This window comes from Lepisma saccharinum, chromosome 14 (genome assembly GCF_977018435.1).
Source record: "Lepisma saccharinum chromosome 14, izLepSacc3.1, whole genome shotgun sequence".
NCBI lineage: Eukaryota > Metazoa > Arthropoda > Insecta > Zygentoma > Lepismatidae > Lepisma > Lepisma saccharinum.
In genome coordinates, this window is record NC_139242.1 from 30,596,050 (window position 1) to 30,622,319 (window position 26,270).

At 34.9% G+C, this 26,270-nt stretch overlaps 2 protein-coding genes across 2 annotated transcripts in view; one reads left to right on the forward strand and one right to left on the reverse strand.

Moving 5' to 3' along the window:
- Positions 1–26,270, reverse strand: part of LOC145998770 (EEF1A lysine methyltransferase 4-like) — a 177,908-nt gene that overhangs the window by 45,366 nt on the left and 106,272 nt on the right. The gene's annotated exons all lie outside the window — the stretch shown is intronic.
- LOC145998771 (ceramide-1-phosphate transfer protein) lies at positions 67–24,541 on the forward strand. Its single transcript, XM_083135354.1, has 4 exons — positions 67–728; positions 6,467–6,678; positions 15,652–15,827; positions 19,353–24,541. Exons 1-4 carry the CDS (start codon positions 541–543, stop codon positions 19,479–19,481), a joined length of 705 nt encoding a protein of 234 aa, XP_082991480.1. The 5' UTR covers positions 67–540; the 3' UTR covers positions 19,482–24,541.

Consider the following 26,270-nt stretch of genomic DNA (forward strand, 5'->3'; position numbering starts at 1 on the left):
CCTGTCCCATGGTCATGGTTGGTTCCACTCGACATTATTTGTTTGAATGTGAAACAAAAAAAGGAACGACTGGTTTCACTTTCATCTCAAAGATGCGATATTTTTCATCACATTCTGTCTGAACTCTTAAATCTCTCTCCGATTTTAAGTTTTAAAGTCGTAAAGAAAAGAAATTGAAAATGTTCTCCTTTGATGATAATGTTATTCAACGTTTCATTCAATACTTTCTTAAGAACGTCCTCATTTGATCCAACTGTTTACGAACAGTGCAAACATGTTAACGAACTGTGAATGAGAAATATATCTCACAAAATAGCAGCAACCTTCCTGCTACAGTGCCTGTACTTCCCGTACTTCCTGCATAGAACCCTTGGAAAAGGAGGGGGAGATTTGTTTCGTTCTCGTCTTGCGAGAACTCCGGAAGTCTTGATAAGATACTAGTATTAGCTCATGGTGTTATAAGTGACAGTTGATAAGAGTTCATTTATCAGATGAAATTAGCTTTATTCAACCTTTGTGTATTATAAAAAAAATAACAGGATGGACACAAACGATACAGCTTGCAGTACCAACGAAGTTGTTGATACAGTGGCTACACCTAACAGTGACATAGCCGATGCTGACAAATTTAATTTTCGTGTTGTCCACGATGCTTTTGCAGAAAGTCTGAAAGGAACTGATGATGTGGAGTTACGTGGATATATTGAAGCTTATAAAGAGCTTTACAAGTAAGTATATTGCAACATTTTAGTGCTCCAGCACTAGCAGTATGGATATAATAAACCAAGGCACCAGGCAACGCTTCCTCTGTCATTTGTAGTAAAGCAAGACTCATATCTTTTATGTAAAACCGTGTGCATACTTGTGCGTTGTTTGGTTGAAATAATAGTGCCTAAGTAAAAATACTTTCAGGAAATTATGTAACAGATCAAATTTTGTAGACAAAAAATAAGTTGATTATTATATTATCTTTTCTATATAATGTTCCTGTTCATATATCATGCACATACACTGCATCCCTATATGCATGTTATACAATTTGTTCCTGTACAACGATGTTCCCACTCCATGTGTATTTCTTTGTATGTTTAACAGCAAAGTACGTATTATATTGACTTTATTCACGGTTCCAATTGTGTAATGATTTTTGCAACTTCTTCAGAAGGATGATGAGTACATTTAGAATACTGAAATTGATTGCAGAAGCAAGTTTGAATTCATAGAAACTAATTTGTGCATTTTAAAGATGAAGAGAGTAATTTGCAAGGAATTTCATAATGGAAGGTAGGTTTTGCAGGTGCCTATACTCATAAATTGCTACCACCTCTGAAGGCTTCATTGTGCATGGAAAATGTATAAACAGGAGCATAATAAAAATGCTAAGAGCATCTAACCTCATATGCCTAATCCACTACCAGCTGGATGGAAAAATCACTGTACAAATAAAATGCACCCCCTCAAATTTTCAAAATCCAACCTTAGTACAGGGTACGTTCAAATTAATAATAACCCGTGGCCAGTAGCGAAGCGTAGTCTTACGAAGGAGGCAAGCAATGTTTCAGTACAACAAAACATGTAGTACAACGACATGCCGAGGGGAAAGATTCAAGGTTTATAGCCTCATTTACCCAGTCGCTGGATTTGTCAAAATATCGTAATAAAGTGACTGTACTAAAAATAAACCATATGATCCACAAACGTCACATTTACTTTTTAAAAAAAATCCAGGTAACGTTATTCATATGATATTAAACGTTTTGCATATGCGAACTTTCCGCATACGACTAAAGGGAGACGGAATTTCTTACTTACTTATTAGTACCTTTATTTGTTCATTATTATTTAATATGGTCAAACGGTGACCAAACCGATTTAGATAAAAAAAATGGGAATCATTTGTTTATTTTACGCTGCATGATGTAATTTAGTATTTTTGGGCACCCTAAAAAACCACATTGGAGTAACTTAAACACTAAATAAAAAGTTAAACACAAACAATAAAAAATTCATTTCAAAGCAAAGAAACACATGCATAGACGATGTACTCACCACAATAAATTTCAAACTCTTGGTCCATTGGATGCCACCCTTAGTGACGATATTCATACTCCATTCTTCTTTTCTTCTCTAGAAAATGTTTAAGCACACAATCGTAAAATTTAGTTTCATCCATTTTGAGTTCCTTTAGTAGTTCCTTCTCAATGGACAAATGAGCAAGGGCTGACAACCTTTCCTGACCCATGCTGTTCCTGGCGAATGTCTTGATACGTTTCAGCGTTGAAAACTATCTTTCAACTGACGCTGTTGTGGCTGGTATAGTCAGTACTAGCAGACACAGTTTGTGGAGTTCGGGCATCACTTGTTGTAATTCGTTGTTTACAATGTACTTCAAGATGTCCTTTACACTCTTATTGAGGAAACAATCCCGAGAATAGGCAATACTGAGCTCGGTGTGCAACAAGGTTTTGTCAAAATGCTGGATGTACAGTTGCATAAGCGATGAGAAGGCAGTTTCTGGAAATGTAGCAGCATACATGTGAAATTTCCTGCTATCGAGCAATTCAACAAATCGTAGGGCCTCAAGGTTTTCAAAACGTGAAGACAGTTTGCTTATGATGTTGTCTATAACTTCACAATATATACATTGGTACTGAGATTTTGTGTCGCCTACATTGTTCCTCTTCCTTCTCGGCTGTGGTACTCCTGCAATATCTATTGTCCTTGTATAAATTATGTCAAATTGTTCTCGTTTCTTGGTAATGTCACTTTTGACACTTTCAATTTCTTTGAGGCAAAATCCAATATCCATAGTTTTTGTTTGCAGCACATTAAATAAATATCCTGTCAAGGAAAATATTTCCCCAAACAAGAGAAGAAAAAAGTTGGTTTTGAAACTATCCAGGAATGCCAAGAAACCACCCGCAGAAGAAATTGTTTCACTGTCCCAGTCTTGTGCATTGCCAATAATGTCCTCAAACATTTCAATTATCTTCACTCTATTTTCGGACGTTTTTTGTACAAGCCGTTCACTGTAGTTCCACCTGGTCTGAACCACTTCAGGTAACCTTGCTTTAACTATATCGTCGAGAGCAGCATTTCTTTTTGTCGAATGCGAAAAGAAAGAAGCAAGGCCACTTAGCGTCAAGAAAAACACTTTGCATTCACTAATGTTGCTCACTGTTTGAGAAAGTACTAAATTTAAGCAATGTGCAAAACAGTGAACAAATATTGCACTAGGGAAAATCTGTCTTGACTCGTGCTTGTGTCCCCGAGAGATCCCCTGCCATTACGGCTGCCCCGTCATATGTTTGACACACCAATTTTGATTCCCAGCCTAGTTTTCGAATTGTTTCAACAATGTGGGCAGCAATTACAGCTGCAGTTCGGTTCCTGCTGACATCCTCAAACCCAGAAACGCTCAACAATTTTTCCTGACTTCGTCACGTAACGAAACATCGTCGAAAGTTGCGATTTCCGTGATACGTCCGAGGATTCATCGATCATAATAGCTACGAACTTGGTTTCACTTACCTCGGCCTTAATTGCGTCCGTTATGACACCACTCGTGCTTTTAATAAGGTCATTCTGAATCTCACTTGACAAGCCAGTAAATGTTGTAGAATTCTCCAAATGACTTGCCAGCAAAGTATCAAATTCTGCCAACATATTTACAAGTTCTACATAATTTCCACGGTTCAATGATGCCTCACTTTCATTGTGTCCCCGGAATGATAATTCTTGACTACCAAGAAAGGTTGTTACGCTTGCGAGACGCTTTAAAATATCGCGATTTTGACGAACAACTTTGTTATGGCGCTCGATTGTTACTAGTCTGTGGTGATCCAGAGCAAAATCCACACGAGATTTTCCGAATTCCTTCAGAGTTAAAAATGCCCTTATGTGAGATTCTGCTTTTTCATGTCTCTGTAATGCATTGTGCACGTTATTCAGATCACAGTATCCCTCACTTGACCACACGGAGTTCGTCTTGTGCACGGCGAACAATACGCATGGCCAACAGTACAACCTACTGCGTGCTTCACAACCTGCTAGCCAAATAAACTTGTGGTACAAATTGCTTTGGAAATGTCGCACAAAGCCCCTTGGGCTAACTTGTTTTAAGTCCGGTAAATGCGGTGTTGGTCGACCCCCTTCCACGATTTTCATTTTAACACTTATCTCTTTCGAGCTAAACGAAGCAATTTTCAATTGCTCAATAATACACCCGCACTTCACATCAACCGTTCCTAAATACGCGTTCATTCCGATAAATTCACAGCACAAAACACGAACCCACAAACACTCACACTATCCCACGCGCTTTCCACAACTGCAAATCCAAGCATCCACACAAGATCACTTTGAAAATCTCTGAAACATCAGAAAGTGATACCAACCTATTTCCTTAATTTTATCCGTTACAAAGGAAAGATATATCAGTTTGGAGATAAAAATTACGCGGAGGAATCGGAATCATTTCAGCAGAACGAGTATGTACATTAATATTTAAGTAATAAAGTGTCATTCAATGGCGTGCCCGGGGCGAAGGGGGGGGGGTGGATGGTAGACATAACCCCCTTTTGGCCCAGTATATCTAAGAAAAAACGTCAAAGGAAGGAAAAGATGACAAAATGGGGACCGTAAAAAGACCCTGGGAACACCACTTGCGTCATAATAATAGAACTTGAAACATATTCGGGCTTCCCCGATGGCGCAGTGGTAGTGTCGTTGCCTTGTAATCAAGGGGTTTCGGGTTCGATACCCGGTGGAGGCATTTTAAACTGTAGGTCCAGTCCCGATTACCCTTACTGTGCATAAAGTGGACTTAAAATAACAAATCAATCAATCAATCATTAAAACATATTCTTGTGCTCATAATATGCAGAATGTATACGATTTACTTCTATGCCATGTACAAATATCAGTAGATAGTTTTTTCGCAGATAACTTTATTTTCACCCCAAGTTTTATTCAAAAGCAGTCAATTTATTGATTGTAAAATTTGTGAAAGAGCTCACTTGAATTACTGCGTAAATAATTTGGCAGTTGCAAACACTGGTAGCGGTCAACACTTCTGGCGTAATTTGAGCTGGACCGACCAGGAAGCAGGGTGCAGGACCAAGGTCCGTCCAATCTTCCCTCCCTCCCTGAGAAAACTCTTCACGGGGGTGCAGAAATTCCACTGCCCCAACTCCCAATGTCAACTTTTTTTACGCGTTTTACATTTCGCGAAATCTAAAATAATTTGTAATATAATATGATATATATGGAATTTAGAACAGTGATAATAACTTCTTTTAGTTATTTTATGACTAACAATTATTATTATATTTGCGATCTTGTTTACGTGTTCATGAAGACAAATATTCGTTACTAGTTTTTGCTGGCAACGTACCCATAGATGAATCCTTCTGCTTTCGGTTGAACTCGGCTATTTTCGGGAATCACGCAAGCTCGGAAAGCACAGCTTTTTGTAGAAGCTTTGTGGATGGGTTCCACCAGAATTTCACGCTTCGCCATGTGACTCCTTCGGAGGCCTTATTTTCCCGCAGAACGGCTGCAAGCATTGAGGCTGGTGCTTGCTACAGAGCTGCTGGGGGAGTTTGCGGCCGCATTTTTTCGCGAAATCGAGTGCGATGGAAACTAAATACGGTTAGAACATTAAGTACATTAAATGATATTCGAATTATGCAAGCAGTGCTTGCATTGCTTGTACTATATCTTCGCCTCTGCCCGTGGCATAACAGCCTGTGAGGACCAGCACCTACCTATAGTGACCACAAGGAAAAGAACCTTCGGTGAAAAGTGTCCGCGGAGCTGTCCCTTCTTGCGTTCAGATTGGGCCATAAGGAAGCATGCTCCACTCTGCTCCTCCACTCCACGTGGGGATACGGTGCACAGGAGTCACGGGTCTGCAGAGTTTTTTTTTGCTGTACCAACTGCCAGCCTCGTTCCCATCGGTGGGAGATCTTCCAACCATTTACTGGGTGACGTGTGGCCAACATGATGAACCCCCAGTTGTTGTTGAAAGTTTTCTATGACCGGGTTACATCACTCATTCATAGTTTCCCAATTTTCTCACAATAGTGATTAGCCACAGGTCGAAATCTCAGGAAGAGTTGTTACGCTTCACCCAGGAGACTTGAACCTGGGCACATCCCAAAGCTTACACCTTAGACTGCATGGCCACAATGCGGACACTTTCACAATAAGATTGATTTTTAATACCTGACATTTTCGATTTATGTTCACAGGGTAATGATATTTAAGATAGTACAGGGTTTTGCATTTATCTAACATTAGGTGTGTTTATATTATTACTTATGCATATTTTGCCCTCCCCAGTACATATGTAGGACATGCTTCTACACTTGTCTAATTGTAAAACTAATTAGCTACGTAATAGTTTCTACAAGAACAATGTCAGCACAAAGAAAAATATACTCATTGGAAATTTTTGCATCAGATTTTTCAGGTTATTGGGGACCGTTTTTGGCTTCGTAGCTAAAGATGTGATGAGTAAAATAGAGATTTTGGAAGAGCTACGGAAAGATGATGAAGGCGAGAAATTTGCATCGGTTCTTTCTATGATTGAACATGAAAAGAAAGAAAATTTGTTGGATAAAGATGGATATGTGTCCGGTAGCCGAACTTTGCTTCGATTGCATCGTGGACTAGGTAAATGTATTATCTTGTGACATTTGTATTTTTATAATTTTGTGTATATATATATTTCCTATCACATGTAACTGACATAAATTAACCAAGATAACGGTCACAACACTTAATAATAATAAAAAAAATATTAAGATCCAAATTTTGACAACCAAATGAAGTTATGTGTTGTAACTGTCACCTTGGTTGAATTTATGACTTTTAAAACTACTTATTTTAAATTGCTCATTCCTCATTCACATGTTTAATAACAAGATACATGTTAGTAATGAATTATCAGTACAATATAAAAAGATTTTATAAAATACTTAAAAGTACTTACGTTGGTGAGTATGTGATGTACATGAAACTACGTTTTGGGATATAACTAATCCCTTCATCAGGTAGACATACTATGCCAATGTAATTATGACATTGGCTGCGTCAAGACAAGGCATGGTAAAAATAGGTAAAAAGGTTAAGAAATGACTTAAGGCTGCTGAGTGCCTTATTCTTACCATTACGTTAAAATCCTGATGGGTGTATCCATGAAAACACTAAAACAATTATACTCGGAACATGTTAAAAACCACTGTTTGAGGAGTGGCTCGATAGATGCTGTACACTAGACTGAGGAGGCCTCTCATGGAATGTCGGAAGTTGTGCGGTGCGGTGCATTTCCCCCTCTTACTTCCTTTCCCTCCCCTTTACTTCTTTTGGGTTACGTCATATCAACTTGAAATTTATTATTTCGCGAGAGGTGTTAACCACGGCCGAGGTGACCTGGAAGCTGATTTTTTCCCTTGTTGTGTCCCACCTTTTGAACATTTTTATCCACGTTTCGTCAATGTTCCCATCTTCTCTATTTAATTTATTATCCTTCCCTTTGCAGATATGAGCTGCCTCATTTACATTTCTACTTAATGGTTTATGATCAACCCTCCTAATTTCCTGCTTCTGAATTTCATGCTCTTCTTCAATTATGTGTTCTGAAAGTCTGGTTCTTGGTGTTCCTTCTTTTATTTCTTTGTCATGTTGCCCCCATCTAATTTTCATTCTCCGGCCCGTTTGACCTATATATTCTTTATTACAGGAATATGTAATACTGTAAACCCCTTTTTCATCTTCAGTTTTGTTTTTCCTTTCTTTTCCATCCTTTTTATATTGTGTGAAATATTTCATAACGGTTTGTGGTGCCCTCATCTCACATTTTACGCCAAATTCTTTGGCTACTCTTTCTATCTTTGCTGAAATTCCTTTAAAATACGGAATACTGATGTATTTGTGTTTCTTATTCTCCAAGTTGGTTTCGTTATCCTGCATCTTTCCTCCTTTGTTATCATTCATTCTTTCCCCATCTTTTTTGCATATTTTATATACTTCCTTATGTATCTTATTCAAGTTTTCCTCTTTAAATCCATTCTTTTTTCCTATTCTATAGATCCATTCTTCTTTTTCTCTCTCCTTCTTTTGACTGCATAGTCGTATTCCCCAGATGAAAGAGTTAAGAAAAACATTTTGTTTTGTTCTTTTGGCATGTTCTGACTTGCTATGGATGTATAGATCACCGGCGAGGGTTTTATGAAAAACCCCGGTTCTAATTTTTTGTTCTGGTTTTGATAATTTTTAATCTAAAAAGCCCATTTCATCCTTTACCATTTCTTCTTTTGTGAATTTAATTCGGGCATCTTGTTTTCTCAGTTCGTCAAATAGTTTCAGATGATCAGCCTTTCCCCCTATTGCTAAAACGTCATCTCCCGAAATATTTAATACTTCCTACCATTTGATCTAGGGCAGTTTTGTTTCTATGAAGTGCATGAATGCACCGCCCCCGATGCGATCCCCGAAATAGGGTTGCCCATGGCTAATCCCTCTTTTTGGATGTATACTTCTTTGTTGAAACTGAAATAGTTAAATCTTGTACATAAGTCAAACCACCGTACATATTCCCAGGCTACAACTATATAAATATATCGAGCCACTCCTGAAAAAGTGGTTTTTAACATGTTCAGAGTATAATTGTTTTAGTGTTTTCATGGATACACCCATCAGGATTTTAATGTAATGGTAAGAATAAGGCACTATTACGCGTTCAGAAGCCTTAAATAATTTTTTAACCTTTTTACCTATTTTTACCATACCTCTTGATCCACACCTTGTCTTGACGCAGCCAATGTCATAATTACATTGGCATAGTATGTCTACCTGATGAAGGGATTAGTTATATCCCGAAACGTAGTTTCACGTAAATCACATACTCACCAACGTAAGTACTCTTAAGTATTTTATAAAATATTTTTATATTGTACTGATAATTTATACTACGTGAGAGTAAGTCGCACCTACATCAACATGAATGTTAGTAATGCGGGCACTAGTATTTTTAAGAATCTACTTTGTATTAGATCCATATATTTTGCTAATTTAGAATAATAGAGGATGTAATATTTAATCTCCATGTGTCAGATTTAGTCATTATTTCTTCTTCACTTGTTTAACTTGCTCTCTCTACTTTTTTGTATAAAATAATTTATCTTTATGATCAGTATATTTATAAATGTTATAAAACAAGTGCTTTGGTGCAAAACTAATGAAAATTACACATTTTGCATAACATCCTGGATATTTAGACTGCCTGAAGTTTTTGATAATTTGCATACCCTATTACAGTATGTAACATTCTTATTCGTACACACGGATTTTCAAAGAAAATGCTTTAATATCTGAAAGGAAATACACTATTTTGAAATTGTTTCTTTACATTTCAATAACTAATATCATTAGGAACATAAAATCTTACCCAAATTCTGTATAACCAATGACAATAATAAATTAAATGAAACTGAAAAAGAAACATGCCATTTTTTGTACAACTTTTCTATTCGTACACTTAATAATATAAAAGAAAAAAAAGTATATTCAGAGCAAATTGACTGACAGTTCTAATACATTGATGTGTATCCTTTGGCTTTAATTACTGCTTGACACCTGTTCTTCATAGAATTAACCAGTTTCCGACATGTTTCAGAGCTTATTTTATTCCACTCTGCTTCCACAACAGTTTTCAACTCTTGTTTGGACTTGACGCTTACTTTATGGACTCGCCCCTTCAAAATTGCCCATAAATGCTCAATGGGATTTTAGTTCGGGACTTTGAGCTGGTGTTTTGTAGTAGTTTGGGCACATTCCATATTAGCCAATTCATGTTAACTCGTGCTTTATGCTTACTGTCATTGTCTTGTTGGAACCTGTAGATATGCGGCATGTCCATTTTTGGGGCACTCTGCTTTACATTGTTCTTCAATATGTCCAAATATACATATGCATCCATGATACCATCAATAAACTGGATGGTACCAACACCTTTGGATGACATACAGCCCCAAATCATTAATGACCCACCACCATGTTTAACTGTTGGAACTGTGTTAATGTGATCATTGTCTTTATTTGATTTTCTATAGACCCTATTTATCCCATCTGACACGTGTATGTTAATATTGGACTCGTCTGACCATATGACACTATCCCAAAATTCCTGGCCCTTGTGGATGTACTCTTTCGTGAATAGAAGTATATTCCTGCGATTCACCTTATTTACATACAGCCTCTTTCGTGGTATTCTGCCATGCTTACACAAGACACGTCGGACAGTTTGATAGGACATCATCTTGCCAGCAACATTTTCTACTAACAGTCGTAACTGAGGACCATTTAGTCGGGGGTTTCCTCACACTAGTATTAAAATAAAGTGTTCATCATGTTTATTCAACTCTCTCTTTTGGTTTTCTCGACACATTCTGTGTTGAACCTTCCTCTCTAAATTTGTTTACTATGTATTGAACTGTGGAGTGTTTGATTTGATTTGAATTTAAAATTTTGGGTGTGTCAGCACTAAGGCTATTTTGCACATTATACGGGGCCCAGCCCCTTATCGTTACACATAACAACTCTTAACGTTGCATAACTAAAATCATAAAATATTAAAATCTTCTGACTTTCATTAAAAGCTGAGGCTGTAAAGGAGCACTCAGCACAAATAAGGACAAAAACAAAATTATACTGGCTATGGGGTCAGTCGCCAGAGCCTCGTTAGTCTGCAGTCCAGGGTGTACTACGTGGAAGTGAGGTTGACTATTGGGTGCACTATGTGGAAGGAGCACCCCTTACACCCCAAACTGTAGAGTGTGATTTATTGACTGTCCAATTTATATATATATATATATATATATATATATATATAACAAATAACCTTTAAGGGCCAAATTTATAATAACACCCTTCAGATCGGAACTAAGTTTCTTCACCTTACCCATTTCGAACACACTGATAGATAGACGATAGGCCTACAACGATACCTACACCAGCATGCCGCTTGAAGGGGAGCGTGCCTGCATGTTCAAACTTGTTAACGAAGTTGCAAATTGCACGAAATCGCCTGAATAGCGGTGGCGCTGTATGCGAGGACGTTTGAAACTCTTGCCTGTACGAATAACAATGTTGCATGAAACAGCATGTTTTTCTCTTTTCACACAAATTATATGTTCTGTTTATACACTTTGAACATACATCTTTGGGGTGTAAGGGGCGGCCTTCTTCTAAGGCGCCCAAAAGTCAACCTCACTTCCACGTAGTGCACCCTGGACTAAAGACTAACGAGGATCTGGCGACTGGCACTATGGCCAGTATAATTTTGTGTGTGTTGTCCTGTTTTTTGTCCTTGTGTGTGCTGAGTGCCCATTTACAGCCTCAGCTTTTAACAGTAGTCAGAACATTTTAAGGTTTTAAAATTTTTAGTTCTGCAACGTTAGAGTTGTTATTTGTAATGGTAAGGGGCTGGACCCCGTATAATGTGACGGGAGCAAAATAGCCTAAGTGCTGATGCTCCCAAAATTTTAAATTCAAATCAAATCAAACATACATCTTTATTGACATTTGTTGGTGAAACCTTCATTAACATTAATTTCCAGGTACATATGGAAATGATTATATTTACTAGTAGATATGATATTTTTTCCTCAGAAATTCTATGTGTACGAATAACAATGTTACATACTGTAGACACTGATTGGAAAATTAATTACTGATATGGGGTTCTTCATACACATCACAAATAGAGGAATGCTGTAAAAATGTGTGATGCCGATCAAGTTCGAATAGTCCTATCTCTTGATCGTGATGCCGATCAAGTTCGAATAGTCCTATCTCTTGATCCCATGCTAATCGCAAAATGAAACTTGGCATAACATTAGAGTATTCTTATGTGCACAAAATAATTTTCTCTAAATTTTCAAAAAATAACTTTTTCTATTATTCAAGGTCAAAAGTCATTGACGTTGGCAATACTACAACACATGTTAATATAAGTGTGTTATTTAACTTTTTAAAGGTTGTTTCAAATGCTTTCCAATGGCCAAAATATTAACCCCTCCCCCAGCCATAATTAAAAAATTTACAGAATTTTGAGGCTGGAATAAGTTGCCCTCTGGAGCCTGTTTGAAGCAACTCATTGCACTGAAATTGGTATAGAGGCTATGGAGATTATGGGGAAGCAAATACTGATGAAAAAAATTTCACCACCAGGTGCAAGTGTGGTGCTTTCTTTAGTAACAAATACCAGTAATTTGAATTTATGTCAGTACAGCAGTGTTAAATGTGCCCCCTGTCAACATGACTGACCCTTTAGAAGCATAACACAGTGCACAAATGACTAGGGCATTGTCTTTTTTTTTTTCAGATAAAACCCAAAAATACCTGGGCAAAACTGAGTTTTATTGGTTTGTTTCAGGTTATGTTTAAAAATATTTTTCACTGGTAGTAATGTATTGTAACAATCAATTTGCATTGTTTTAATTGACTGAATCCAAAAGTATTTAATATTTGTGTTCTAAAATATTTGTCCAACAGTTTGATTGTACTTACTCTTCCTGGATCAGAGGTGCAATCAAGAATTTTTGACTGGGCAGGGGAGGGAGGGGGAGGCAAGTACCAGGATAAACGTGCCAGCCAATAATAATTATTAGAACAATAATAACATTATTATTATTATCATCATCACCAAAGACGACATTATCCTCGTAAATCATGTAAAAGGGGGGTAGAAGTCTGTGCTAAAGCATCTGTGTTGGAACAAACTATTTGAAATACAGGTGGCTACTCTAGGACCATGATAAAATTCAAGTATAATTCCCGGTTTTCAAGGCAAACTTTCCAAAAATTCAAGCAGAAGTTTTCTCTATATCAACCTTACATATTGCCGCCTCTCAACATCCACACACAATATCTTAATAATATAAAGGGTCTATGTGATTCTAACATCCAAAAATTATAATTCAGTTAAACAGTATACGTAGTTTCTATTTACAATCAGAGGTGCAACCACGAATTTTTGTCTGGGCGGGTGGCGAGAAAGTGCCAGGATAAATGTACTAATAATAATATTGTTAATAATATTTTAATTTAATAATAATGATTAATTTGTTTTATTTTACTTTGCTTCTTGTGCCACGTTTGGCTAAGTTTCGAAGATGGGGATAAGTGATATGATGAAATTGATGAATGGACAGTCACAAACATCCATGCCCAAGCCAGGATTTGAACCCGCCGGGACCAACATTGTTGTTATTATTATTAGTAGTAGTAGACGTTATTATCCTTGTAAATTATGCAAAAAGGGGGTAGAAGTTGGTGCTAAAGCATTTGTGTTCGAACAAACGATTTGAATTATTTTTTCCACACTTTCAATTTCATAATGGAAAACGAGCACACAAACTATTTTTGAGACAGAAAATGCTTGATAAATGCATTCCAAATATAATTATTTTTTACATTAACATGTAGCTATAACTTTCATGCATGATATATGTTTCACATATATGCAACATGGAGTGATGTGGACACTAAATTGTGTACGTATTCAAAGTTTCTTTCATACATATTATATACAACATATATTAATTAAATCAATTCATCCATCTCACAATAAACCAACATGAAAAGTTAAATAAATTGTCTCTCAAATGTGCATGTTCCCCTTCCTCAAAACAATTGTCTGTGCATATAAAACAAAATCAATTAAGACAAGTCTTATTCCTCTGTCTGATAATTTACAATGCAATGCGTTATGGAGAACAATGAAATAATGCGAGCAAGAAAATTTTTGGATGTAATTTTTTGCAGGCTGAAATCAATATTGATTTAATAGGGTGAAATAATTTCACGGGACGCCGATGCATTCTCTCTTTTACAACTTTTGTGCCTCCCCAATGGTGTAATGGTAACATCGTCACCTTGTGATCAAGGGGTCCCAGGTTTGATGCCCTGTGGAGGCACATGGCACAGTGGTTGAGATCCCACTTTAAATTGAAGGTCCAGTCCGGATTAGCCTTGCTGTTCATAAAGTAGACTTAAAACCACAAATCAATCAATTTCACAACTTTTTTTCTCATTTACATAGTTCGGTGCCCAGGGCCGACTCCCCCTGTCCCCCAGCTATGGTTATAAACTCAATAAGACCAAAAAAAAAAAAAGCACGAGTTGTGAGCGAAGCGAGCAAAAAAAAAAAAAATGTGAATAGAATTCAGATTAATTCAAGTTGCAATTTTTCACGTCTATGGAGAAACATTCAAGTAGAATTCATGCATAATTCCCTGAATTCAAGGAATTCCCGGTGAGTAGCCACCCTGAAATATTTTTCCAACACATCAATTTCACATTAGCTAATAGTGGAAAACAAGCACACAAACTGTATTTTTGAAACCGAAAAAGCATGATGAATATAATTCTTTTTGTACATATGACATGTATAACTTATTTTCTTGTAGTTTACAGTTATTACAAGCATAAGAAAACAGTTTTTCGTTGTGACGTTTCAAGAGAACACACACTACCTTCATCAGATATTTTTTTATATTTTGACTCAAGATACAGTTATAACAATGGTTAGCAATTTTTAAACAAAAAGAATCCCTTATATAATGGATGTTGTCAATGTTACATTGTTGTAATATAGCAACCTAACTGTCAAAAGAAGCAGTCTGTTTTATTTTTATTTCAGATAAAAAAAATTTTGATCACATTATTTCTTATTTAAAATTATGAATCCCAAATAACATCAGGTAATTTAAAGTCATCATTGTTTTCACAAAGTCTCTTGATGATTTCTGTTACATTAAATTTTGAAGATGGTGGCTTACTCCATTTGTGAAAAAGAAAACTCCATAGTGGATCTGTTATCATTTTCATTATTTAATTTATTCCAGTGTTATTCTGCAATGAACGAAGCTTCCCAGACATTCAACTCTATGTTTCCCGTCAATGTTTTTAAAACCCTTCTCTTTTTAATCAAATGATGGTTCGCTTGGAATCTGAATGAGTCGTATTCGGTTTCGACTGAAATCAGTCGGAAATGTAGTGGAATGATTGTTCGACTGAAAATAGTCGTGCGATTACTTAAGACTGATATTAGTCAAATGACTAATTCGACTGATATTAGTCAAACGACTAATTCTACTAATTTTTTTAGTCAACTAATGTCCATTAGTCGATGGTTTTAATAGTCGACTAATTCCCATCACTAGCTCTGAGTAGGGCAACTTTAATTGTGGGTACCGGTATTACACCCATCACAGTGAACCTATGTACAAAAAGTCAGAAAAATGGGAGAGGATTGAGTTGGGAACTGTGACACTTGGCATGAAATGACCCTCAGTGATTTAATAGGAATTGATATATATATATATATATATATATATATATATATATATATATATATATATATATATATATATATATATATATATATATATTCTTGGCTAATACTTAAACCACTTGACCCTAAGAAAATTAATTGCTATCAATTTGCTGTTAACCTTTTTAAGTAACCTTACTAAATCTGTTTCACAATCGTGTTTCATTAATTCTGTGTAATGAAATAATGAGATCCATTTGAATAATTCTGACAACTAATTATGTATTCTCTTTTTCTTCTTCAAAAAGAGTACATTCATTTATTTCTACTAAAACTGAAGGATTTAGATTGCAAGGACAAAACAACATACGTGTGTAAAGATGCCTACAACACTACTTTAGCAAAGTACCATCCCTGGGCTATTCGAAAAGGAGCACTGCTTGCCATGTACGCACTTCCAACCAAAGAAGTACTGTTCCAGAGGGTAAGTTTTAATAATTGTGTATAGTTATTCACACTTTTATGTAATATGTAGAGCTACATATTTATGATAAATAAAAGATCAAGATTTTGGTGCAAAACTGGGACATATGAGGGTCAAAAGTGGTATACAAAATGGCACTTTGGAGTTAAAGTGGTGAATATAACCCTAAATCTGATTTAAAAACTATACTTATTACACAAAATAAATTTTCCCCTCCTAAAACCACATTTATGTAGTTGTCAGAGTATTAAGTTTTTTCCTTCATAAAGAAGTCCATTTTTGCTTCTCAAATTTTACAGCAGAATTAATCAATTTTCCGTTATTTGCATAACTCACAGAAAGTGTCACTTCAGTAAACAAACTCTACATTTCATGACAATACATGGTAGGAAAATGCATCTCACACCTTTCAAAAACATGAAAAGTGAACATGAAGTGTGTTATTTCACATTTTGTGTTTCTGCCCAAAATGAAGTATGGATGTGTGTATTAATAATACGATATTGTAGTTTGTGTGCATGTGACAGAGAGGTTCTACATTTAAATGCTGGGTAAGATATGGATGTATAGTTGGACCATCATCTATTTTGCCCATTCATTATTCAGCCTCATTTGTGATTCACCCAGAGAGGTAGGAAAGTAATGTTAAAAAACATACCATGCGGACTGAATTCAGCGTGGTTACTTTGCGACATGTTCTAAATATCTATGTGTGGAACTTTTTTCAAATTCCTTCCAGAAAATAATAGATATCTAGTTCCAGTTCCCTGTTAATATAAAGGTTGGGAATCATCCTCTAAAGACATGTAAATCAAAGAGAAAGGGCTCAAATCCAATAGCCCTGATCACACTACTTGATACAGGACAAAGTTTTAATCGATTGTAAAGTAAAAAAAATTGGATTAAAAATTATCGATACTATAGTGTTTAGACTGCAATTAAAAATTAACCAGTAGATCTACATAAAAACGGGTTTTATCAAAATTTAGCTTATTCAATTCTGCGTTAATCTATGCCAACCAATATATATATATATATTTTTAATTTGCTTTATATTTTTTTATCATGGTGAGAACAAAAAAAAAAAGCCTGTTTCTTTGGAATTTTGCAAACTATCGCTCCTTTTGAAATTCTATAAATCAAAAATGGGTTGTCCGATCGTGATGACATTTTAGTATGGTGCAGGCAGAAAGGTTTTAAACACAATTCTTACTTTTCAGATGTAAAAAATTTGTCAAAAAACTGTTCTCGTCAATTTTATGAAACAACGTTTTCTTAGTATTGGATAGTCCTACAAATACAATATTGGTCTTGTTTTGAAGCTCTTTGCATCTGTTTTTGAAATCCATTATCATTGTCAATTCACATTGTGAAACCGATTTTATACAGATTTTTATTCAACGGAGGAAACGGCACACAGCGATGTCCGTTGAACCGTGGAAACTGCAGGATAGCACTGCAAGTCAATGCGTGCGGTATCTATAATTTTTAATCCGATAGTAAGGTTAATGGCCACGTGCACCAACGCCGATTATTTCGAAGTTCAGATGAACAAGATCAATTTTAATCCACTCTAAATGAACTTTGTTTAAAGATTTGCATTGCACCAACGAAAAATGACATTCAGGAGATTCCGTTCAACTGATCCGAGATTAATTTGTAAGGCTATACCTGATTGGTTGGCTAAAACAAATGACAATCAAGAACCCCATAGAGTAATGTGATGTGTTCAAGTATCAACATGTAGGAGAAGAAAATAATTCGGGCTGCATTCTCTTAATTTGAGAGATGTACTAATCAACCTTGTCAATATGTACAAGGATGTAGTGGAGTGTAAAAAAAAATAATAATATTAAAAAAGAACCGACGGCACAACACAAAAGGAGAAGGAGAAAGCATGGAACCTTTTTCTACGGGACTTTAATGCCTTACGAAACGCATTAGATTTTGAGAGAACAACATACGCTGAACCTTGCCCTCTCAATAAAGATATATTATTATTATTATTTCTATTATTACTGTACTGTGGTAAGTATTTGAATTTTTCATTTCTTAATTCTTATATATTGTCGTGTCATGTAAATAGCCAGTAACATGTATTTTCATAAATTTATACAATCATATTTCCAACACCATGTAGCAATATCGTAAACATTGCTCTGTTCTAATTTACCCACGTAATATACTTATGACATTTTTATATGTTTTGTGTTCTAGGAAAGAAAGTACAGTATTTAGAAACATTACGACTTTGTACCACAGAACCACAAATTATTGTTATTATTTTGGCAGTTTTTAGTTTACGTAGTTCTCGAATTATCAGCATTGTACATGCAACATCTCTAGTGTTTGCACGCCCACGATATCACTTTCCGCTCTTTTTATATTAAAAAACAACTGCCTGCAGTCGAAGCGTCAGTATCCTGAACCAGGATCACACACCAAAATGGTCTTGAATGGCCAATCAGAAGATAAACTCGTTTTGATGTTTCTAGATTGCGATCAAGTGTTGAACCGTCTTCATGCAATGGAATTTTCCAGTGATCCTTTCCCGATCCGAGTTTAAAATTTGATCTTCGTTCGTGCACACGGCCATAAGTATTTCTTTTTTAAATTGTAGGTATTTAAATATACACATTCAATGTAGTATTCGAATTAGAGGGTGCCATCCCCTCAGCTAGGATAATTTACGTCGCACAGCCCCTTTCAAGCCTATTTCCAAGGTCGCACAAACACCCCCCATCTAGGAATTTCCATTTAGAGCATGGGAACTATTAAGAAATCAACTGCCAAAATATATAAATGTATTTACAGATTTTTCTATCAGGTCTAAAACTTTATATCAACAAAATATTTAATTTATTAATGAGATTGAAGCTTAATACTTGAAAATTATGGAAAGAAAATTATAAGCAAAAGTTGGTCCAAAGGCCACAGTTTTACCCGATCTTCCCTTCCCTCTACAGTGTTGCATACTCTAAGCCCCTGTCACTGGAACGAAGTATTTTTATTGTGGCTTTATGTCTTATCCAAAAAAGAATATCAAAATGTACTGACACTCCTAAGGCACAATGCGAAATGTAACGGATTTAAATGTTTTTAAGACTTCAGTTTCTCATTCTGCTCACGAAAACTATTAATGAACTGTAGAGTAGTTTGCAACTCTTGCAGACACCCACAGTTGGGAATGCAAATGTGATTTCTTGGCTGTTTTTCGGCTGGCCAGAGCACTGCGTAAACAACATGGAAAAACAACACAAGTCCATAAGGGGTAGGCTAGGCTGCAAGCATGGACAAGGCAAACACAGACAGAGAATCAATCACATCTCTCCTGGACGAAGAACCAGCACGTTCGAAAAGGAAGTGTGAAAATATTCTAAGTGGAATTGTTTGATAGAAGAAAGCACAAATCAACAAATACATGACATATTCTTTGAGAACTTTTGAAAAACATATGCAAATGGCACTCTCCTCTTCTTGCACTATTGCATTTGTTAAATCAATAATGTCCATGTTTTATTCCAGGCATGCAATGACACAGCTGAAGTACAAAGAGCACTAGATGTCCTTCCAAAAATGCTTGAAGTATCCAAAGAGGTGTATGACAGAACTCAGAATCTGTATGCCAAGGATGACCTACTTGATTTACCATGATGTATAGTTAGCCACAAAACAATAAGTTACTGCTTGTGATGTTTGCCCTTTGTCAAGTTAATAAAGTGAACAATACAAGAACAAGATTTGATTTTATAACTTTTTTTTAAATTGTATCTTTCAAAACAAGAGCACTGCGAAGTTCCTTACTACAGTTGCATTCCAGTGAATTAGTCCTTTTTTTATGTATTAAAAAAAAAACATTACTTTCCGAAACAAATTATTCAAAATAAAATATGTAAAACAGCTAGTGCTTATGATTTTGTTAATCTTTTGGTAAGGTTTACCGTAGAAGTCAGTATTACTGTGAAATATAGAATAGAAAGAACATTTACGCCAATTTGTGTCTTTTTATATACAGTAGAGCGTCGATTATCCGAACGTCAGTCAACCGAACGACCGCTTAACTGAACTGTGTACTCGCTCACTTTCAGATATCTGTAATGAAAAAAGTACGTGACTTAGCTGCTCGTAAGCGTGTAGGCTTGCTTAGACAGCCCAAAATAAAGGATTTTTTTAAACGTTAATTTTGTGTACTGTGTGTATTGTTCATGCAAAATGCGTATGTAATATGTACATATTTTTGTTTAATAAACTGTACCACATACTATATATTCCTACTAAAGTTGCCTTTGTACGTTACTTTGTAATACATACTTAAAGAGATGCCTGTTTTTATGAATAAATTTACTGTACAGTACTTCTTTTTGGCAAATAAACATGTACAGTTTGATTATCCGAACAAACCAGTTTTCCGAACACCCATGTCCCCCAATTACTTCGGATAATCGACGCTCTACTGTACTATGTACATACATATGAAGCTGTTAACATACTCTGTTTGATTATATTTTGGAAATTGTTTTTGGAATGTGATACCCCCAGAGTTTAACTTGTTTACTGCCTTTCAACTTCGTTCTTTATTGTTTGAAGTATTTTCTTACTACTCGTTGTAAAGGATTCCAAAGAAGATGTAAAAAGTACTTCCAGTTTGGACCCTCTTCTCTTGATTGTTGCCTGCAACAAATTATAATATGAAATTACTTTAATTAAAATAATGAAATCGATAAAATCTGTTATAGAACAGAACCACAATATATTGTGAAAATTATAGATAATTTTATTGTTGTAAAAAAATGTAGCTCTTTCTGTGAAACTCTTTGGGCTAATACTTTGTGAAAGAGTTGAAATATTATTCACATATTTGTGAATGATCGATCAGTTTTCATTCTTACATCCTCCATTATCTGGTCATGACTAGCTAATTCAATAGTAATTTTAGTGTAAAATTTCATGTTATACCAGAATTGTTGATATAGAAGTTTTAAAAAAATAATTGAAGTATTTTTTGTTTATTCTTGCATTTATAAATTTGACAAGTTTTACACACATCTGAGGTTGAGATGAAAAAAATATTTTGTCTGTTTTTCCCTTGCAGAGGGATACGTAACGCAGACATGACATTTCAAAGCCAGACTGGTGTCATTATATAAAATAAAGTTTAGTTGCTAATGATGCAAAGTTTGGTTACATTTCTTGCTCTTTATTTTCCTTCATGACCCCTTAATAGAGCTGAAAATCAAGAAAACCAGTTGCTGCATCACAAATATAGGCTTTATCTTGCTCATCTAAGAGTGAGTTCACATCAGTGTATCATTACTACGAGTTAGATATAAATAAATTTCAAATGCTGTATAGAAATGCACAATTACTGCCTGTTTTGGCCCTCTATTTTGACATCCAATGCATTTCACAGTCACTAGCACCATCTGGTGATTACAAGATATTTGACAACAAAATTACAACATGCTGTAAATACATATTTTCAGCTTTACTTACAAAAAGAAACCATGACATAAAACCACAGAAAATGCAACTTTCATTATAAAAATAAATGAAAAAAAAAACCTAAGATACTTGCCATTAAGTTAAACATATATTAATGGTCTTTTCCTTAACTATTACACTAACAGCACTGTGAATGCATAAGGCACTGAAAGTTGAAAAGCATTAAACAAGCTAATACATATATGATTCCTGTATCTTCATTATATTTTATGGCTTTAGTAAAGTCGAAGAGAAAAGTTATTCTGTGCTTCACTGTTCAGAATTATAACTTTATAGTGCATGTAAATTTAATGTTTTTTTGATACGACATATTACACTGTTGCTCATCTGATATAGAAGTGTAAGTGCCACTTGTGTGATGAATGGGAATAAGTGCTACAAGTGTAAAAATTCTGATTTTTTTTCCATGTGGATTTTAGAAACTCAGCTATGATGTGATGAAGTTTCATGCCTCAGTCCATAACTAAATATATTGTTTAAATTAAATAAAGTAAACATAGAAAATGTGATCTTGATCAGATAAGCAATAATGTGTATGTGTGTGTGTTTGTGGCACAATGAAAATGCACATATAACATTACAAGTGTTCACTGCATACCTTATATTTCTGTACAGAGAGATTTGTGAGAATGAGTGAAATATAAGTATTTATGAAATTTAATAGAAATCATAGTACTTGAATGAACGATGTCCCCTGTAGATTTCTCGCATTTAGAAAATCTTATTTTGAAATTTCTGCATCTTACTGCAGCATTGTCAAAAATTTTAGGCCTTTTTTTTTCTGTTAGTGCTATTTATTTATGGCAGAGAATTGACATGTGTAAGATATAGAATTACATATGATAACTTGTATTTGTCAAGTAAAGTATACGTCTACATTCAGAAGGCAAAACAGGAAGCTTGTATTGGAAAAGGAGCAAATTTATATAGATTGTTATAGCTGGAAACTGGAAAAATAATCTACAAAACCGTCATCAAGAAAGTTGTAGATAATTGTGATAATATGCCAGCATGTTGTAAATAGATATCATAGATTGATGAAGTTAGTTCTTTACTGGAGGAGATATCAGGATATAAGAAGCCAAAGATATATTTGTTGTTTACAAATACTTGAATTGCTTATGAAAAGATCTACACAATGGAGAAATTAAGTGACCTTCCCTCGGAGAAGTAAACAATTTACAAAAATTTCCACAAGTGTTCAATCATCATGCCAGTTGCATAGTTTTCCGCTTTCTATATGACCTATTAGATTCATAATCTAATGTTACATTCATATTATGCATACATTTCTATTACATGTTTCATGCACCAATAAAAACTAAAATATTAAGGATTCAGTCATTGTTTTGAAAGAAAGAATTGAACTATATGCATTTACAAAAAATCAATTCTATACTTATGCACAAACTTATTGTTTTCAATCAAGGACAATCGTTTTTCCTATATTTTCAAAACTATCTTTTGAGATCAGTAGGGCCCGGGACATTATGTCCTATAAAACTAAAATATGTATGTAATTATGTCATAAAAGTGCAGAAATATTTCCAGTAAAGCCAAATATATGCACAACAGTACTTTCGAATTTCTTATTAAAGTCAGTATCTTCCAGAGAAGATCAACTAGGGTGGGGGTGGGGTATTAAATGAAGTCAGAATCAGTTTAACCAAAGAATGTAGTGGGAAAGTACTGAAAATATTGTGAGGTTCACTGCAATTATCCTAAGTTTCATTTACTGTTATGTTAGATTTGTGGAAACTAAGCATAATTGGCAGTTTGCTACAGCTGTGGTAAAATTTAGGCAATCAGTAGATAAACAACTTTTTTTAAAGCAAATTTTAACTATATAGAATCTGAAAAATGCCCTTTGATGGATTTGGTGTTCGTCGTGGTTTGAAGAAGTGTTACTCTATAATGTTCTATAATATTTATTGTCATATTTCCATTTGTGCATACATTATACATTGTGATCTCCACAAATATATTTTGCATGGCTATATATACATTATATCTCAATGGTGGAAGAAAATTAAAAGACAGAAATTGTATCCTGAATTTTATGTTATCTACGCACATGCTGTACATTATGCTTTTTCTTGTGAACTGTTGAGTATTATGCTTTTTCTTGTGAACTGTTGAGTTAAACTGACATGATGTTCATATGTTTAACTACTCTCAGTTATTCTCGTAGTACAATTTGCAACGATTTTCTGCATCTGGGAAGAGAGAGGTTGCCATATCATTGTTAGCAAAATGTAGATCTTTCAATACGTAGATCACAATTATTCATAGTAAAATATATTACAATGATATATCAAAAAGTGTAAAATTAGTACATTTCCAATTAAAAGATAATAATGCCTTTTTAAGGAATTTGTGAGTAGAAAACTCCCAAACCATGTAAACAATAACGCTACTGTGAATTTTCTAGCAAACTTTTGAGGAACTTATTTGCCCCTGTAATTTTCTATTTCTTCAAGTGTAACATTTATTTTCTTAATCCAAATTTCTTCCCGATGCTTGACATAAATACTAAAATGTACATGTCCAGGAAAAAGAGAACATCTGGTCTATTATTTTATTTTTCAAAATTGTTAATAACATTAAAACTTGAGCTCCAGCAATGAATGATATCCGATATCCTCCTAACATACCATACCCATTGTATGCACCTCAAAGCTCATTGTGGTATCTGTGAATTTAAGAACAAAATGTTTTGTGACATATTAGGGTATGAATATAGATAATGGAATTGGATTTAGATTCAATTATTTTTCCAACAGATTTTAAAAATTACTATTTTATTTTAAGCACGCCCATTGAAAGAAAAGGATAATTATAGAGAAAAGATTTTGTGAAGTACCCTTTTCACAAACAAATTAAAAGTTCCATATTTCCATTAACATTACAAAGTTTTCTGTTGTTGAAATAACTTGTGGGTGCATCTATGTAAGGGATTAAGTTTTACACTATGCAAAATTAGTCATCAACTTTCTTTATATGCAAAATATTTAAATATAATGTGCAAGTATTCTGTGCATAAATTAAGTTTAATTGCTTATCTTGGTTTATAATGTACAATTTGTTATGTAATTATGTCAATCAATATGTATTGTGCATATGTTCAAAAATTTAATTTGTTAAATGTTATACAGGGTGCTCGGAAATTCCCCTTACAAACTTCTAGGGCAAGTAGAGGGGAGTGAGTAGACAATATTTGGAATAGGAACCCATGTCCGGAAACGTACAGTTTCCGTGCTACAACCATGACAATGTGTCGGATGTGCCTGTGTTGGTATGCAACCGGGTAGGCAGTACATGACGTCAGAAGATCACCTGATGACCTAAAGTGTAATCATTTATTACAACCATGTCAAATGAGTTGTTACGTAAGGTACAGAAGTGAATGACGTGTGACTCAGTCCATAATACAAACAAATTTATTTGGTAACAATGCCAAGGGATCAAAAAAGAAACGTACTACTGTATTCAATGATCAACACCTGTTTCAACAGTGGAACGCAACAATTTGTAGACGTCACGTGCCATCAGGTGATCTTCTGACGTCATGTACTGCCTACCCGGTTGCATACCAACACAGGCACATCCGACACATTGTCATGGTTGTAGCACGGTAACTGTACGTTTCCGGACATGGGTTCCTATTCCAAATATTGTCTACTCACTCCCCTCTACTTGCCCTAGAAGTTTGTAAGGGGAATTTTCGAGCACCCTGTATACAGCAATCATGTATACTCCTGTTCACATAAAGTGGCACATTTTATAAGGCTGGACAGGGATAAGTATCTGAGCACTCAACGAGCAATGTGATCGCTCAGCTACTTGATGGCCAAATAAGCATTGCTCAGCGAGTGCTGCTCAGTTGATCACTGAGCGAACTTGAACCTTGCTCTCCACAGGTGTGAACCCCAGAATATAGCATTTTTGTGTTTCGATCTTGTGAGGCAAAGAGTAAGAAGAGGAAAACTGTGTGAGGATGGCGGCCAATGTGGAAATATTTATGATGAACGGCTTGCGATATAGTGTAATTACAGAGGAAGTTCAAGTAACAGAAGGTAATATAATAATCCAGTTTTTGTAATTGTATTAAAATGAAATTGTTGTTTATTCCAAATATACACCATAGTTTTGGAAAGTTGTGCAAGGGTGTGAAAATGAACATTTCGACAGTTTTGTGTGTCCACATCAACTATTTCCATAATTAACAGCTTTTCAAAGTGAAATCTTGTCCACTCGAAGCAGATTATTCAAAGACACTGATATTTTGATCAACGAGCACACACCGTCAAGTAAATTATCTGTCTGTTCAACGAACAAAACTCTTGCTCAGCGAGCATCACTCGGATACTAGACGTGCCCCAGTCAAAGTATGTGCCACTTTATTTGAACAGGAGTGTACACAATATATTGTTAAATTTTGTGTTTATAGTTTATGTGGCCTGTACTAGTTAATTATGAGAAAGTTTATTTACAATATGGGACCAAAATTAAAGTATTTCCTTTTACACTTTTTATTTAATTAAAAATGTCTGTAAGAATGTCTGTTTTTACTGTAGAATGCCCCCAAATAGATTAAAAGCAGTAAGGTGTAATTAAAACTGTATCTTATTCATATAGATTTTGTTCTATGAGATGAGGACAACACAAAGGGACATATGACTGAATCAATGATTAGTAAATTCATTCACAAAAGTACAATGAGCTGTGTAACTTTTTATCATAAAAATAAAATTCTTGCTATACTTCTGTAAATCTATTTTTGGGCATTGCAATTTGTGAATTTTTAAAATTCAAAAAATGTTTGTAATAAATTCTTTTTAAAATTATTATTTTTAAGAGGGATATCTTTTAGGCTACTGTGAGTACACTTTCTTGTACTGTTGATACGTCGACAAAGTTTGCAAATTAATTATACTTGCT

Excerpts from the sequence above, each read along its gene's own strand:
- LOC145998771 (XM_083135354.1), top strand. The coding sequence starts at position 541 with ATGGACACAAACGATACAGCTTGCAGTACCAACGAAGTTGTTGATACA. Across the intron at positions 729-6,466 it reads GCTTATAAAGAGCTTTACAA|ATTTTTCAGGTTATTGGGGA; the intron begins GTAAGTATATTG and ends TTTTTGCATCAG. Across the intron at positions 15,828-19,352 it reads AAGAAGTACTGTTCCAGAGG|GCATGCAATGACACAGCTGA; the intron begins GTAAGTTTTAAT and ends GTTTTATTCCAG.